This window comes from Artibeus jamaicensis, unplaced genomic scaffold, assembly GCF_021234435.1.
Source record: "Artibeus jamaicensis isolate MK-2021 breed Jamaican fruit bat unplaced genomic scaffold, CSHL_Jam_final scaffold_833, whole genome shotgun sequence".
Lineage (NCBI taxonomy): Eukaryota > Metazoa > Chordata > Mammalia > Chiroptera > Phyllostomidae > Artibeus > Artibeus jamaicensis.
In genome coordinates, this window is record NW_026522056.1 from 27,716,774 (window position 1) to 27,735,005 (window position 18,232).

Here is an 18,232-nt window from a genome sequence, read left to right on the forward strand (position 1 = left end):
CAGATTCTATTTGCGATGTGGAGACCCCCCACAGAGTGGGGAAAGTGAATCTCTCAAAGATTTTGTGACCCACTGATACGTATTTAAGAACCACTTTGTTTCTCCTCACCTGCTTGGCTTCCCAAAAGTTTTTCTTCCCTTAATCTGTCAGTTTAGTCTTTCAAGTTCATGGCCATTTGCTGGCTCCAAATGATTGTGACAATGAGCATGTAATTTCACCCACTGTGCCCATTATGGAATATTCCCACACTCAGAGTACAGCTCCTATTGTTTGGGGAGGCCGCTTAGGCCCCTTGGCCCTGGAAACAGCTCACTGTTATGCCACATTTGGCTGTGTGATGAGGCCAATTTTCTGTTTGAGATTTGGACTCTCTCATCTGAGAGCTCCACAGCAAGGTGCTACCATTATGCTTCATAGGTTTCACTTGACTGGCTGAGCAAGAAACAAGGTAAATATTTTGCCTTTGCAAAGCAGATTCACACATAGGACAATGAAATATGGAAACTGGTTAGAAAATTAGATATCAAACAATTCAAACCACTAACTTGGCTAAGTGACTTGGCCTCTTGAATAACTCTTCTGAGGACTGAGCAAGGGACAACCTTATTGACAATACAGTGCCGCCCTTAAAAACATCAGACAGATTGTATTGGGGTTTTGACTAATTATAATCAGGACTGAGGAACTGGTAGTATTGAGTTCTAGAGAGGATATATTTCATTTTCACAATTTTGACTGTGACTTGAGGTGAATGCATCAAAAGCTGAGTTTACTAGATAATGAATTCTTTGATATTTAATGCACACATAAAAGTCAGTTCCTGTATGCCCAAAGCAAAAGCAGGCAGTAAGCTTGATAAAACAGGTGTATTGGTTATGCTCTACTAACAGAATGTGTATATCTATCTTAGTCTGCCTGTAGTTCATGTTTATTCCTTGGAAGTTAATGAAATAGGAAACTGTTATCAGCAGCCTAATGGATGGGAGTGAGAAGGAAAGGAAAGCAGGAATTCGTGGCAAGATAAAGCCAGGTTTCACAGGCTTGTGGAAATCACAGCCGTGTGCACACACCATCTGTTCTGACCCAGGGGGGTGACAATCAAACCAGATGGCTGAAATCTTCTACTTATAAGAAGTTTCAAGATCAGGCAAATTAATGTTGATGTGAGATTATTGATTAGTCGTGGAAAGTCAAAAATAATTTCAGTTGTTGCTAGAACTTCGGTTAGAAAACTGCACTAAATTCCTAACTTCTGTTAAAATAAACAGTGGGCACCTTCCTAGGCAATATTTCATCCAGACTAGTAGTGCTCAAATGAGTGTTTAAGAACAACCACCACCACCAGACCAACACTTTAAGTGTGAGGAGCTGAGATAGACAACAGTACATGAGGCCCAACTCCTGCGTTTGTTCTAGGTGGCCTCTGCTCCTTTCTACCTTCCCTGCCTTCCCTTGGACAAGTTTCTGAACCTGTCTGCTTCAGTCCCTCCTGAGAAAAGGAGACTCACTGACGCCACCCACCTCCTAAGGTTGTCATGGGCATCAGATGAGTTGGCATTTTAAAACAACTGTCACATGGCTCACGTGTCATAAGCACTAATTCTTGATGAACATGATGTGATGATAATGGTGGTGACAGTGGTTGTCATGACAGCGATGTCTTCCCTGAAGCTCTATCTCAATGTTAACAGTCACTGTCATGGTTCCAAAAGCCTGTTTGTCTCCGGGCAACAATTAAGCCACTCTGCTTACATAATGTGCCGACTGATTTACTAAGTAACTAGAGTAGATATTTAAGCCAAGGTACAGATCTGAGTAGGTTTCAGACTAAATTAGAATTCAAAGATTTGATTTCTGTTTTCTTTTATAACACCCAAGAATATAGCAACTTTAGAAAAATATTTACAAATAAAATATGATGATTTTATTCAAATAATGTATGTAAGGTTATCATGTAGAAGGAAACTTGTTTTGTTCTTTATGGTTCAGAGAGATTTGAGCCAATGAGTTCTGATTTACAGGGAAATAGTTCTTAGACTCAGTATAAAGAACTTTCTACAGGTCAGAATTTTCTACAGAGTTCGTGGGCTGATTCAGTGAAGGTGTTCAGCTGTGGCTGGTAATGAAGTTCCAGTTTAGAGATGCTTACAATCTAGAAGTCACTCGCTAAATCTTTATTCAAGAACCACTATCTTAATATTAATGATAATTTTGTTGATTTCATTATTGTGAAGATCCAGTGCAGAAATATATTTAAAACTCTTTGAATTTATTATACTTTTATATTGCTCTTGTTTCTAAATATGCATACATGTTTTTCAGGCTAATCGTTGTCTAGGGTTTCATTCAGTGAATTCATTCACTTAGCAAAAATCACTGGGTATGCTGTGGACCACTCGCTGTGCTGATGTATCTCTGTCTTATATGCCTATCTTGTAGGGATACAAGACAAAACAAGACAAATTACTTTTCTTTAAGTACTGACATAGGAAAGATAAGTTAGCAAAAGTGCCATCCACATCAGACTAAGCAGATACAAGTGACAGAACAGTAGTTAATACATGTGGGATCCATCCGGTTAATGAAACAGAGGGAATGGAGAAGCTACAATAATTAATACTCTATGGTATCAGCATAGACATACATACAGGAACCTATAAGCACATATAAAATTATGACCTTACTCACCTGTTTACCAAAAAACTTTCAGATGGATTGAAAGTTAAAATGCAAGAGTAAATTAATTCATAAATGCTACAAGAAAATGTAGATTAAGATTTCACATGAGGCAAGTTTTATTTAAGCAATATAAGAAATAACAAAGATTTATAGATTTGACACAATATAAATTAAATTTTACTTATTAAAGTGTGTGAAAACATTAAAATGTATGAAAAAACTGAGCAAAATATTTACCAGTTACATGACAAGTGTTCTCAATTCTAATATATTAAAAATTAACAACAAAAAGATATATTCTGGGTATTCTAGTAGAAAAATGGGCAAGATATGAAACATATCCCATTAAAAATACAAAATAACTAATATCTTGTAAATATATTTTCATCCATACTACTAAACTAAGAAAATTAATGAAAATAATACCATTGTTGACTATAAATTTATCAGGAAAATTGAACAATGATATCTGGTATTGGAAAACAAAAAGAGATAATGATAATTACTCATTATCAACATATCTTTATTTTGGCACAAATTTCCTGAACACCACTTCCACAAAACATACCTCAAAAATTCCTAGGAATTTTTCTAAAGGAAACAACCTACACTGTGCCCATACCATGCTGTTCATAACAGTAATGCATCAGCTTTCCGTAGCTACTGTAGCAAATTGCAACAAATTTAGTAAGTTAAAAAACACAAATTTATTATTTTTTTAAAGTTCTGGATGTCACAAGTCTGAATTGGGTCGTACTGAGCTCACTGAAATGGGCTGAAATCAAGATATTGGCAGGACTGCACTCCATCTGGAAGCTCTGGGAAGAATCCCTGTTTGCACTCGTCCCAGCTTCCAGAGGCCACGTGCATCCCCTGGCTCCTGGCCTCAGTCTTCAAAGCCCACCGTGGAGTATCCTCAGATCTTTGAACCCGAGCCTGACTCTCCTGCAGCTGGCAAACTTTGGATGCTGAGTGGCTGCTCAGAACAAGGGAGATTGGGGCAGCTTCTCGGTATGGAAGCAGAGCTGGCTGTATTGCAGATGGTCACCAGAAAGAGCAAGATTATGAGCTTCTGAGAAAGAAACCAGCAAGTCTGTCTACTCGGGAAATTGCACTCATGGGCCTTTCAAAATTACACTCCCCAAAAAAGGTTTCAGTGGCCCCGAGAATGTCTAGCCAGACTGAATGGTGAGCCTCTCCTTCTGTACAAAGCTAATTCTTTAAAGACTGGGAATGGTTGCTGTTTTCCCAAATGCACAGACCCACAACACTAAATTACAGGACTCCTGAAGAATTAAGGAAAACATTGCCCTAAAAGGGAACAAAATTAATCTCTAGAAAACAATCTTAAAGAAATGGAGTTACATGAATCATGTGACATAGAATTCAAACCAACCATCATCAAGATGCCTTATGAACTCAAGGGAACAATGCATGAACAAAATGAGAATATCAGCAAAGAGATAGAAAATGTAAGAAAGAGCCAAACAGAAACTTAGGGGTTAGACAACTGACCTGAAAAAGTCACTAGAGGGGTTCAAAATCAAGCTGATGAAGCCGAATGAAGAATCGGCAAACCCATAGACATGTCATTTGAAATCATCCAGTCCAAGGAACCAAGGGGGTGAAACAGAGTAAGGAAAGCCATAGAGACTTAAGGGGCACCTTCCAGTTGACCCAAACATTCATTGTGGGGAGTCCAGAAGAAGACAGGGGCAGAAAGCCTATCTAAAGAAACAATGACAGGAGACTTCCCAGATCTGTACAAAGACATAAGCATCAAGATTCAAGAACCTCAGTGGACTCTAATTGGGATAAATTTATAGAAACCCACATTGAGACATATAATCAAATTATCGAATGTAAAAAACAGAATTCTGAAAGAAACAAGAGCAAGCAACTCCTTATCCTTCTAGGGTAACTAACTCTATATGGCTATCGGTTGGTTTCTTTGGAAAATCTTGCATGCCAGAAGGGAGTGAGGTGCTTTAAATCACTGAGAGAAAGAAACTGCCAACCAAGGATACTGTATCTGCCAAAAATACCCTTCACATATGAAGGAGAAATAACTTCCCAGAATTTAAAAAAAGAGCTGAGGAAGTTTATCACCACCAGGCTTGCCATACAAGAAATGCTTAAAGGGAACCCTGCAAGTTGGAATAAAAACACTTTAAATAGCAACACAAAAGCCGATTAAAGTATAAAGCTCACTGGTAAAGGTAAATATAAACAAATACAAAATACTGTTATACTATCACATAAATCACCTTTGATTCTGGCATAGAAGTTAAAAGACAAAAGTATAAAAATACTGTAGCTGCAGAAATGTTAATGGATACATAATATAAAAATTATAATTTGTAACACCAATAACGTAAAGGTGTGGTTGAGTAACATTTAGAGCGTTTGTATGTGATTGAAGGTATCCTCTCAAAATTGATTATCTATAAGATGTTCTATCTAAGTCCTATGGTAGCCACAGAGAAAATATCTATAGAAGATATATAAAAGAAATTGAGTAAGGCATGTCACTGTTAAAAAAAAAATCAGTGAAACAGAAAAAAAAGACATTGAGACAGTGAGTCAAAAAAAGCTACAAGACAAATACAGAACAACTAAGTGGCAACAGCAAGTCCTTTGTTGTCAGTAATAAGTTTAAAGGTAAGTGGATTAAACTCCCCAATCCAAAGTGACTGAAAGGTTATATAAACAAGATTCAGTACCTGTGGTCGGTAAGATAATCTCTTTAGATTTAAAGGTAAACATAGTAAAAGGATGAAAAAAGATTCCAGGCAAATGAGAAGCAAAAAAGAACAAGGGTGGCCATACTGATATCAAACAAAATATACTTTAAGTCAAAACTGTCAAAAGAGACAATGGAGAACTTTGTATAATGACAAATGGGTCAACTCACTAGGAATATTTAACAATTATATATGCACTCAACATCACAGCACCCAAATATGCAGTACAAACTCTGTCAGACTTCAAGGGAGAAACAGTAGCCACTTTCTGTAATAGAAATGGTAGACACTCTATTGGAAGATTCAGACAGAAGATTAATTAGGAAACAGAGGACTTGGGCAACATTATTTTACAAGTGAGCCTAACAGGCATGCTTCAACATTCCACCCAGCTGCAGCAGACTATACATTCCTCTCAAGGGCACAGGGAACAGCAAGATAGAGAACTTGTTAGGTAACAAAAGAAGCCTTAACAAATTTAAGAAGTCTGAATTTATATAAACGCCATCCCATTTACAATAAAAATCAAAAATAATAAAATAGGAATAAATTTAAATAAGAAGGTGAATGGTTTGTATGCTGAAAACTATGAAACATTGTTGAAATAAATTAAAGGAGCAACATATAAATAAAACAGCAGCCTGTGTTCATGGGTTGGAAGAGATTATATTGTCAGAATTTACATACTACCCAGAGCAGTTTACAGATTGAACGTAATCCTCATCAAAATCCCAATAATTTTTTCTAAATGAAAATGGTAAAAGCCATCCTAAAATTCATATGGAACCCAAATAGCCAAAATAATCTTGAGAAAGAGGAACAATGTTGCAGACCTTACACTTTCTAATTTTAAAACATTACAAAGCTGCAGTAATCAAAGCATTACAGTACTGACATAAAGACAGACAGACAGACCAGTGGAACAAAATAGAGAGCTCAGAAGTGAGCCCTTGCTCATACAATACAGTGAAATGATTTTCAACAAGGTATCAAGACCACCATGGGGAAAGGATAGTATCTTTAGAAATGATTTTGGGGGAAATGGATATTCACTTGGTAATGAATGAATTTGGACCCTCATCTTACACCATTCATATGTAAGGCCTGAAACTATAAATTCCTAGAAGAAAACAGAGGGGAAAGACTCCCAATAATCTTGGAAAGACTACTGATAATATTGGTATTGGTGACAATTTCTTAGATATGGCACCAAAAGTACAGGCAGCGAAAGCAAGAATAGACACGTGGAACTAAGCGAAACTTAGAGGCTTCCATGCAGCAGAGAAAACAACAGAGGGAGGAGGCAGCTTACAGTGTGGGAGAAAGTATTCACACACCCTGTAGCCAATAAGGATTAATGCCTAAAACATACAAGCTCCCATAGCTCCATAGCAAAAGTAAATAAACAAATCAATAGATAACCTGACCTACCAATGGGCAAAGGACTTAAGTAGACATTTTTCAAAGAAGACATCCAAGTGGCAAATTCTATGATTTTTTTTCAAGAGGGCTTTGGGGTTCCCATATGAGATTCAGAAAAATCCATCTCCAATTGGTAGACAATCCGTGCGTCTCTCACATACAGGGGCACTCAGTCGTGAGGAAAGAAAGGACACCTACCCATTTCTCTATGGAATGATGCTAGGCCTTGGCTCGTGACCAGTGCTATATAATTTCTCACAGCCATTCTCCCTAAAATGCTTACTCATCAAAATCACCACTTATCTGTAAAGCTATAATTTTTTATTACTGATATCATCAGCAGAAAATGTTAGTGATGGTTTACAGTGTGACATAAAACACAACGACAGTTGACTTTTCACAATAACAAGAATTTGAGGTTGTGATTTCCTCAAAAATGAATGTATCATTAACCATAAAGCTTTCTTCCTCTTTTAGTGTTTTTAAAACTCAGTGATATATACAGAAATCTTTATACTTGATATTTTGTCATAATTAGAGAAATCTTGTGTTGAGTACCCTACTTATCTAATGGATTTAAGTCAACTGCTTAGCAATGGGACTCACCACTTGTCCAGGGAAGCTTGGGAAGGGGAGAGAAATTTACAGACAGGACAAACCTTTGTCAGCAGATACTGGAAGTGGAAGGATAAAATGTATGTACAGACCTGAGGCCTATGGGGCAAAAACGTGCCTACGTCCGACCTGCATTACAAACGTAAATACTCCGCAGCCCTCATCCCAAAGGAACTATGAGCTCCGGAGGACCTGGCGCTGTGGTCCAGCCACAGAGTGGGATGGAAATTAACTGAGGTCTTCTCTCTCCAGGATCGACATCTTCAAGTATGTCATCTACGGGCTGGCGGCGGCCTTTTTCGTCTACGGCATCCTGCTCATGGTGGAGGGCTTCTTCACCACCGGTGCCATCCGCGACCTCTACGGGGACTTCAAGATCACTGCCTGCGGCCGATGCGTCAGCGCCTGGGTACGTTGTGCGTGAACGTTCAGTGTTACCTGTGAGTCTGTCTCCAGGGCGCACAGGTGTTTGTCTTCACCTGCCAGGAACGGAAGTATTTTTTAAACACAGTACCATTCCCTCCTGTGACTGCGATCTTAACTCTTAGCATTATTTCCCAAATTAAGATTATTCCACGTGAACGTCTAGTTTCAAATTCTCGAATAACATGCAACAAAACAGTCGACTAATTTACGATTTTTTTCCCAAAGGGCTTTGGGGTTTCAATGCAATATTTAAAAATTCCAGCTTAAAAAATAACTAAATAAAAAAGTGAGAAAAAATACAATACAATAAAATAAAAAATTAAAACAGTTATGACGATAAAAAAAATTCCAGTAACAGCCCTGGCTGGTATAGCTCAGTGGATAGAGTGCGGGTCTGTGAATCAAAGCATCGCAGTTCGATTCCCAGTCAGGGCACATGCCTGGGTTGCAGGCCGGTTCCCTGCAGGCCAGTTTCCAGCAGGGGACACACGAAAGGCAACCATACATTGATGTTTCTCTCCCTCTCTCCTTCCCCTCTAAAGATAAATAAATAAATAAATAAAATTTTTAAAAAATTCCAATAACAGAAAAAGCCATCTGCAATTTATAGACAACACCATACATGTGTCTCTTCTCCCTAAACACATGTCTGTATTTTACCTTAAATTTTGGGAGAATTGTATCATCTAATATCTATTTGATAGTGATATGTAAGACAAGAATGATACTATTATACTAATTTAGGTTTTAAGCTCTTATCCATCTGATGGTTAGTGACAAGTCAGTTTGTCACACTGCAGAGCTAATGCAGGCAATGCTTAGTGGACCCTTGTCACCTGGGCTGGGTGGGTGGGCAAGGCCACCCTGCACAGTCGGCTTCGGCTGTGGACTTGCTTCCTTCCATCCCCAGAAAGGAGAAAGAATAAAGAGCACCCAGGAAATATTCTCCTTTATCTCTGGTGGGGTCGAGCAAAATGTGAAATGTTTACCGTAGGCAGCCCAGTGTGTTCCAAGGCCAGATGTTGTCTAGATTTCCACATGGAACAGTTTTATTCTTTTGACGAGGGAAATAGGAGGGAGCACTCCTTGTTCTCTGTGGCTGACATCCTACCACACCTTTCCATGTGTGAGGTCAGAAGAGAGGAATAAGGAGCCATGAAAGGGCACTCACTCCATTTCCTTCACCGATTGAAACAGCTTAATACTCAAAAAGTTTTATCTGCTCGTGTTTTTAGGTCAGGCTTTGTTTTACCTGGGATGTAGAAGGTGTGAGTATACCTGCCAGCTCACAGTTTAAGGACCTCATCAGCATTTCATAGTGCAGGCCAGCAGGAAGTCAGCTTTGGGAGGAGATGAAGCAATAGAAAGTATTAATTACCTTCTGGATTTCTGAAGTACAGTGACAGTTAGCAATTTGTAGGTGATAAGGTTGACCTCAGGCCTCCTTAGCTTCATCCCGGCTCTTTTCCTGTTTGTTACAGAGATTCCCTACTACCCACAGTCTCGGTCATCTCTATTGTAACCACAACACCACTTTAATGTAGGTGTATTCACTCCCCTACGACACTGTCAGCACAGTCACCACTTTCTGAAAGCGTTACTTTTACTATATATCGAGTTATTAAATACGTTTCACTTGTTTGAAGTTTCACCGTAATTGTGGAGCAAAGTCTGACAATCACTCACGACCAGAGGAATTAACAGAGCTGAACGTGAGCTTGAAGCTGCTTCACCACGCACGTTTTATGTCGTGTTGTCCTTCTGCAAATGTGACCACCAGAGAGGTCCAGGTGGAGCCGGAACACTCCACCGCTTGGCTTCAGAAGTCATAGACCTGTGCCTCTGAAACTCGGAGAGCAGCCAAACGTCTGCAGGAAGTTAGCTTTTGGTGTGCGGGGGCAATGTTCGTGCATTTTCACCTGCGGTCCTAGTGTTGCATTAGGTCACACGATGTGCTTAAAGGGTTAAAATCCAACTTCATGTTTATACTTAGGTTCACCTGTCACCCTGTGTTCTGACTCTGGTCATGCAGATATCACAGGCATCGGGACATGTCTCAGGAGATGCAACTTCCAAACAATCCACACCCTCAGAGGTGCGAACTCCAGATCACAGTATGCAGAGGGGGCACATATTGTGACTCCGGGTGCCCATTCAGATTCGCAGGCACACACGGACATGCCTACACACACAGAACACATCATTTTCCAATTTCGGTCCCTGCATCAGTCCCAACTTCAGCGCTGCAGCCCCTACCAGTGTTGTAATGACAGCGCTGAACTCCTTCCACCGCCGTAAACAAGAAGCTCTTCTTTCCCAGTAGCCCACACGTGTTCTCTCTCACCTTTTTCTCTGACACAGTTCATCATGCTGACATACCTGTTCATGCTGGCCTGGCTGGGGGTGACGGCCTTCACCGCCCTGCCCGTGTACATGTACTTCAACCTGTGGACCATCTGCCGGAACACCACCCTCGTGGAGGGCGCCAACCTCTGCCTGGACCTGCGTCAGTTTGGTAGGTGGATCTCTGGCTGAGAAACACACCTCACAGCAGTTTCCCTGAGTAACTTTCCAGGGGTGTCCAACCCACGCCCCACGGGCCACATGCCCAGGATGGCTAGGAATGCGGCCCAACGCAAGATCATAAATTTACTTAAGAACTTTTATTTATTTATTTATTTTTTGCTCCATCAGTGTTTGTATATTTAATGTGTGGCCCAAGACAACTCTTCGTCCAGCGTGGCCCAGAGACACCAGTATCAGAATGTCTGTTAATTTTCTCTACCACCAACTGTGGCTTACAACTTCCTTCATGGAAATGGACAAATGGTAGTCACTGTATGCACACATTCGGCATTATTTTCTGTGAAGCTATTCATATTTCACATCCAGTTCTTGCAAAGCCAGAAATATATGGCTTCTGTTTAGCCAGCTGGAAGGATGTTAAAACCATAACTGTAGAGAAAGCCCATGGCTGCAGCTCTAATGTATGAGCTCCACTTTAGGATAAAACAAAAGATCCACTTTGGGGTGAACTTGGTCACATCTCTAAAATGAGGTCTGCGGCACCGGGGCAGAGAGGTCCTGGCAAGCAGCCATAGGTTCTGACTTTACAGTTCTCTGTCGGAGTCCAGAAATACGTGTTTTTGACAATCGCCCCAAGCGACGCTGATGCGGCTGGCCCACAAACCAACTGGACCGCGGGTGAATTGAGTGCCCTTGCAGCTTTGTATTTCCCCTTCCTAATGGCCCCGGTTTCAATATTAGCAGAGGAAATATTCTCCTTTGGGCACTGTGCTTTTATAGACCAACAGCAGCTTTGTGCCCGCAGGATGAATTGAGGTCCAGACATCAGAACGGTCTGGGACTTCGCTGTCAAAGCGACTGTCATGCTCATGGCCTTCTGTGGCTGGACCAAACATGTGACTGGCTGCAGCTGAGGCCCTGGCGCCAGGCACCGGAGTGAGCTCAGATCGAACATGTTGCATGTCGCTCGAGGGCCAGAGAGGTTGGCTTCTCCACTTGCGGTGCTGCTGGTGACTGTTACCTAGCAATGAGGCTCAGGAAGACTCTTTCTATTGCAATGTGACATACAGTGGAACTTGCTTAGGTTTTATCTGCACAGTTGCATTTCCTCTGGCTGGCCTCTTGAGAACATGCATTTTCCACACGTTGCAGGGATTGTGACAATCGGAGAGGAAAGGAAAATTTGCACCGTCTCTGAGAACTTCCTGAGGATGTGTGAGTCCACTGAGGTGAGTGTTTTTACAGCCTTGAATTTTGTCAGAGTGTTAGCTTCGATTTGTTGTTGGAAGAATAGATCAGTCTACATTTCAATTTCGCCCTTTTTCTTTCAAAAGCAATTTTTTTGCAGTGATGCTATGCAGGGGGACTAGAAAATACATGTGAATGAGATGCTCTGCCTGTGTCAATAAAATTATAATATTTTAACTTTTTTTCTAGAAACTATCATTTTAACCAAAGTTGAAAAGTTATAGTTTTATTTAAAAAGTGGTACATTAGCCTTATTTGTTGTATTACTGAAAGCCATCATTATTAATCACGACCTCATCTTTCTAATGAAATCATGTTAACAGGATGCTGTTGCAGAGATTTAAATGGTCTGCAGGAGAAAAGATATTGTAGCAATATTTGTAGAGTAAGTGGCTTATCACAGGCTCACTTGCATTAAAGATGCGCAAGCTCTTATTCCTAAGAAGCCGCAGGCCCGAGCGCACTGCTGTCTCAAACCTTGACACACGTGTTGCTTATGTGGTTTCCTCTGCAGCTGAACATGACCTTCCACTTGTTCATCGTGGCGCTGGCTGGAGCGGGGGCAGCAGTCATTGCCATGGTAAGACCTCGAAGTCCCTGGGCTTGGGCACTGGATTTGAACTACAGAGGCATTTGCTTGCAAAGGCCATCATGTCAGACGTCCAGATGAATCATTTATTTTACTAGCAGGGAAAACAAAAAAAGGTGGATGGGGAACACTGGGCAAATAAAGAGTGAAACCCAAGGCTTAACCTAAAGAAGTATTATCATTACAACAGAGACAATATTCGGCGATCATTTTAAGGGTTACAACTCTCAATGATATGCAGACAGTAATGAAAATAAGTAAATTTGTTAGCATGTAGACATTAGATTACTGTCAATAGAAAAATAATCTCTGTAGCACCTGAGTTCAATTTCATATGAACCTGTCAGTGCGACCTTCTAAGTAACATCGTCAGTTCCTTAACTTACATTAGCATCTTTTCCTCCTTAAATAAGAACATAAAAAGCCACTGAACCACTTAAGAAAAAGGATTAATTTCCTTAAAATAAATCTCAGTAGTCTTATGTCACATCTCCTATCCCTAATTTTCTTAGGAAATATTAACAAGCCTTAGAGTCTGGCTTTTAGCAAGTTTGGAGGACTTACTATGCGCCAGATCCTTCTCCTCCTCTGTAACTCTCCACAAATTCCAGGCTGTTCACTGGGATGCCAACAGCAAGCAAACGCTCTGAGCAGCAGTCATCCGGTCTCTGGTCGGGGTCTGCAGTGTTTATTTTGTGTCCTAGAATACAAGTAGCTTAGAAATCTAGACGTCTCCTAGGAACCTCACCCCCGTTACAGCCAGGTTAAGCTGCAGAAATGAGGAACTGATTTGGATTGATTTGATTCTTTTCCTGTGGTGCCAGCCCATTGTCTAGAGAGCATCATTTTAAAAATAAGAGCATTTTACCTCTTGTCAAAGACTAAAAATAGGAATGACGGGATAATGCGAACATGCTAATGAGCCATTTCAGACCAGTTATTTTTAGTGACTTCATGCTGGCTTTTGTATTAAGATCTGATGCTGTTTTATTAAAAATGATTTTTTAAATAGCTAACAAAACCCACTAAGTCAGTGCTAAAGTGGGTTTTCAGATATGTTCTTAATGTTGTATTATATTAATTTAGAGTTAGTGTAGAAACTTCTAATAGGAATTTCATTCCAGAATATGAGATGCTTAATAAGATCATGTAGGCTGATTGATTGGAGGGATCACAGGAGAGCAGAAAGCCAGACCTTATAACCTTGACCTCAACTCGAAGCTAATACGTGCCCTGGGGAAGCACCCATGTGGCCTGGACAGTGATGGTTCTAGCACGCACGGCACCCACTGCCTCACCTGGCTGTGAGACAAGAGGAAGCACCTTCTCGTTCATGGTCATCCCTGGGTGATGGATAACCCGTGGGGACGTGCACACTCAGGCACTGTTCACCGTGTGTGAGAGCTTGGTAGAGTGCCTCTTGCAAAGAGGTGCATAATAAAGCTTCATCTGCCTTTGCAACATCCAGGTGCAGGTCAAATTCTGCGTAAACATGCCTGCCTGAGGGCACACATTGGGGAGCAGCACCTGTCTAAACCTATCACGGTATTTAAATGTCCTTAACAATGCCTGCTCTGAAATGTTTCTATCACCAAAACATCTTAAGATTATAAAAATTAAGATGCTATGTATGTCTGAAGGAATCAATACTTCGTATAGCTTTAGACATTAAGGTATAAACAAATTCTCTTTCAAACAGCAAGAGGTTAGAAGATTTTTTTAAGTACAAAGCCTACTTCTGGATATCTAAATATATGCAAAGCATAGATTACTTCAGAAGTGTATAACATCTACATACTAATTTGCATCCGTTTTTGCAATTTATTAGCTCCGGCAGTAGTTTGGTTCCTAGGAGACAGGAGTAATAAACTACTGTTGCTGCTCCTGGTACTAATGCTGGTCCCAATAGGACTCTGCTACCAGCCAACATTGCCCGGAAGCATTGAAGTCCCTGTCAAATGCTTCATGTACATGAATGCACTCCGTTCTCACAATATACTACCTGTCCTCACCCCCAAGGCAGGGTTATTAAAATGTGCACTAAAATTAACATGGATTCCGCTGCATTATGTGTTAGCGATGTTAGGAAGTTCTATCTGCTGACAGCTTGCATCACCTTGGCCTTGCACCTGGTGCCCGTGGTCATGTTTACCTGCTGAGGGACAAGAAGGGGCCCAGCAGCTTGTGTCCCCTCAGGCCAGATGAGATGTCTGAGGATCTAGTGGGAAGCACTAGTGTCTGAGCTAAAGGGTCACTGAAGTTCAAGTCTGAAGGCATCCATACAATATTTAATGGCTCAGGGGCCACATTTCCCCAGGCTTTAACAGGAAAATGTTTGAACATCTGAAAACACAGCATTTGTTCATGTGGCAAATGTATCAAGTACCCACTAGCTGCCAAGCACTTTCTGCTACACTTGACATTTTCCCAGCACCAGAACCACATGAACTTGGTTGCAGGGGTAACACTAGTTGCGCTTCACTCAGGAAAGGCTGTAAAGAACAAGAATGTAACCCACAGGTGCCGCTCGCATGTAGCTTATACTCTTTGTCAACTAATACGCAAAATTTCAGAGGAAACGGAACATTCCAAAAACAGCTCATTCTTGCTGGCACATCCCTTGTCTCACGCTGTCCTGTCAAACAGACGGTTTCCTACCGTCTGTTAATGACCTTAATCCACCACAGTAGCCACCATTCAGGATCGACTTTGCACTCTCTGTGTCCATCTGCACTTTTTAGAACAAACCTACCTCCTGCCTTTTACTGTACAGTTGACTAATCCACAGTTTAGTGTTCTATATTACTGATTTAGAGGTAAAAATATTGCCCTCCCATCAAAACTTAGAGAAAGCACAACACTAACAACTTGGTTTCCCGTTCCTATTTATCCTCTGAAATTCCTCACTCAGAGAACTGCTCGCTGTCTCCTGCAGACCAAGAGGGGTGGTAAGGGAGAAAATGCACAAGTGACCCTCATTGCGGAGTCAGCCCGAGTCACTCAGGACCTTCATCACTTCAGCGACTTCATTACCCCAGACGAACCCCAAGCTTCCTGTTTGAGCCTGGCACTATTCTCGCTGTTGTGAATACCTGTAAATGTGCAAAATCCACAAGACACAATACCTGCTCTTGTGTGGTTTGCATCTAAGGGGAACTGCAACATTCACTGTATGGAAAATTCACTGGAAAATGAAATCCACAGGTTTATTTGGGGATTTCTGTGGCCACTCTTTCTGTGGCACAGTAGACAGTGTATTCTCTGCTTAATTCAAGTTGACTCAACTCAAGCTGCATATGAGACTGTTTCCGATCATGGCTTAGAACACATAGATACATGGACCTGAAAGGTATAGTCTTATAGTTTAGGCAGATGAGGGCAGAATAGACAGGAAACATCACGTAAAGATTAAAAATCAGCCTTGGAAGCTTCAGAATGGAAGAGAATAAGAAATAGTGAAGAAAGAAAGCCAAGATGGTGTTTTGTAGTTGGAGGAGTGAGCAAGGAATGGGTTGCATTTATATCATTCCTATGACCACAGACATGTGGTTCCATTTAATTAGTGAACTAACATATCTCGTACAGGCGTGTGTGCAGTGGGAACACTCCTCTCTTGCCAGGAGGCTCAGTGAAGACACCAAACAGCCTCCCAGATAAACTGTTGTTGTCTCTGACTAGGTTCACTACCTTATGGTTCTGTCTGCCAACTGGGCCTATGTGAAGGACGCCTGCCGGATGCAGAAGTACGAGGACATCAAGTCCAAGGAGGAGCAAGAGCTGCACGACATCCACTCCACCCGCTCCAAAGAGCGGCTCAATGCCTACACATAAGCGTAGCCTTCCCGGCCTGTCCCGTTCCAACGCATTGGTGTTCAACCCAGGGCTGCCTGACCACCGACCTTCTGAAACTAAAACGGAAGTGCTTCTCATCAACGACACGGAGGGTGACTTAGGAATCACCCGAACCCACCTCTTGTTGTCCAGCACTTCATTTCCGAATTTGTGAAACTGGTGTAATCAGACCTCTTCCACAAGCTCCTATCCAGCCTTTTTTCTTTTTAAATTTTCTCAAACTCATTTAATAATTCTTAAGATCAAGGATACTGGCACCGTCCAATGCAGAGATTTAGTTGATTCTTATCCACTTCCCTTGTGTTATACATGATACCTTTTGCATTATTTCTTATGTTTTGAAATAAAATAGCTTTTTATACTTTTCGGTTTTAATTTCGGTAACTAGTTTAACTACAGGTAACCTTCAAAGGGACCACTGTACACTCTGAACCATAGAGATGATGTTCTGCCGACCCTTCTTGAAACACGGAGATCTTGTCTGAGGACCAGGGCCACGTCACACTAGGCCCTGGTTAATGTCTTCATCAATCTAAGGTGCAATTTCTAAATTTGTAAGAGTAGGTCAAAAAAAAAGTGCTTCTTATCTTTGTTAACACTGTATTTTTTCCTGATGTACTGAAGAGGTATTTCCCTCTGGTTCTTCAAGTTTTTGTTGTGAGCATGTAGAAACCGTGACGCTAATGCATGGCCTGCCGCCGTTTTAAGGTTGTGACGCCAGGCACACCTTTTAAAGTGCAGTCTAGAGACCATTTTAATGGCAATAACCAGTGTGGACTGTCTGAGAAGGATCTCTCTGTGGCTTGAGCAGTGGCTGGATTGGAACTTTAACAGGCTAACGTGGAACATGAATTACCTTCATGAAGGCGGTGGATGAGAAATAAGCACACTCACCCCTCCGAAGTTGTTTTACCTACTTTAAAAGGGTTCATTAGATTGCACCTCTGTAAACTATCCCTCAAATGTGTATGATATATTTGAAAAGGCTTCCATTAATATAATAGAGTTGCTTGCAGCCTTCCAATCTGTGTTGGTTTACCTGTAGTGTTTTTTAAAGTATGGCTAGAGGCCACCGCACAGTGTAACCTTCCGAGGTGTAGTGGCCTATTTGTGCTTTTATTTCCAGTAAGTCATTTTAACCAAATGTTCATTCATATTCATTTATAAGAAGTACCTATATCAAAAGAATAAAAAAAAACTGCAATCAGTATTACTGGACCAAATCTGGTGTTTGTTTTAACCTTGACTCTTGATTATTTCTAATGCTACAAGAATGCTGTAAAGTGTCTTTGAAAATGCTGTCTCCTGGCAAGACATTTTGATCAGTGTATAGAAACTAGATAGAACTGTGCACTGATTTGACCATTGTGAAAACTTTTCTGGGTAAGTGCATTTCTAATAAACTTTATTGAGTGAAACAATCTTTGTACAATGGCTAGTCACGCATCACCCATAATTTTACAAGTTCTTGTAGTACATAGGGATATTACTAGGGTTCTCTGTGGCATGAAAATGCATCTGTAGTATTATTTAATTAATTTGGGGTTTCGCTTCTCTTTTTTTAGATTACCTTACTGGTTCAACATTTTCTGATATATGCAGTATTACAGACATTCAGCAAAAGTATTAATGGGCTTCTTTAAATTGTATATGATAGTGTTTCAGTTCTGTGTCTTAACAGTTTGTGATGATTTTTAAAACTGTCTTTCAAACTTATGTAATGATGTTGATGCTTTTGCCTTTTTCTTTTTCCCCTGGTATTAGAGTTTGTATTTTCACAAAGAGTGCTTTGTAGCAGGCATTACAATTAATCTGTTTTGTACATAAATGTGCCAACAGCTCGATGGTGGCGTTTTTGAAATGTAGAACCAAGTGCTTGCAAACTGTAATAAATACACCTGTGTACTTTGTGTACTTATGATTAATTTCTGCGGTGTCATTTCGTTTCCTTCCCGTTTTGTTGACTCCTCTTTCCTGTGCGTGTGCCTGCTTTTCAAATGTGACAGGCGGCCCTGTCTCCTTCGGATGCTCATTACCTCTGTGGACCTGACCGAACACTGCAAACTCAGTGAGCCTTCTCTTCGGGAATACACAGAACGGGAGTGGATGTCGGGGGGTGGGGAGAGGGTG

The 18,232-nt window shown here is 40.9% G+C and overlaps 1 protein-coding gene across 2 annotated transcripts in view; it reads left to right on the forward strand.

Moving 5' to 3' along the window:
• Positions 1–18,027, forward strand: part of GPM6A (glycoprotein M6A) — a 186,759-nt gene extending 168,732 nt beyond the window's left edge. For both annotated transcript variants that reach the window (XM_037146545.2, XM_037146544.2), the window contains exons 3-7: positions 7,714–7,870; positions 10,249–10,402; positions 11,566–11,642; positions 12,176–12,241; positions 15,929–18,027. In XM_037146545.2, the coding sequence (XP_037002440.1) occupies positions 7,714–7,870; positions 10,249–10,402; positions 11,566–11,642; positions 12,176–12,241; positions 15,929–16,081 (607 nt within the window). In that variant the 3' untranslated portion in view covers positions 16,082–18,027. The remainder of the gene's footprint in view (positions 1–7,713; positions 7,871–10,248; positions 10,403–11,565; positions 11,643–12,175; positions 12,242–15,928) is intronic.
• Positions 18,028–18,232: the final 205 nt, after the last annotated feature.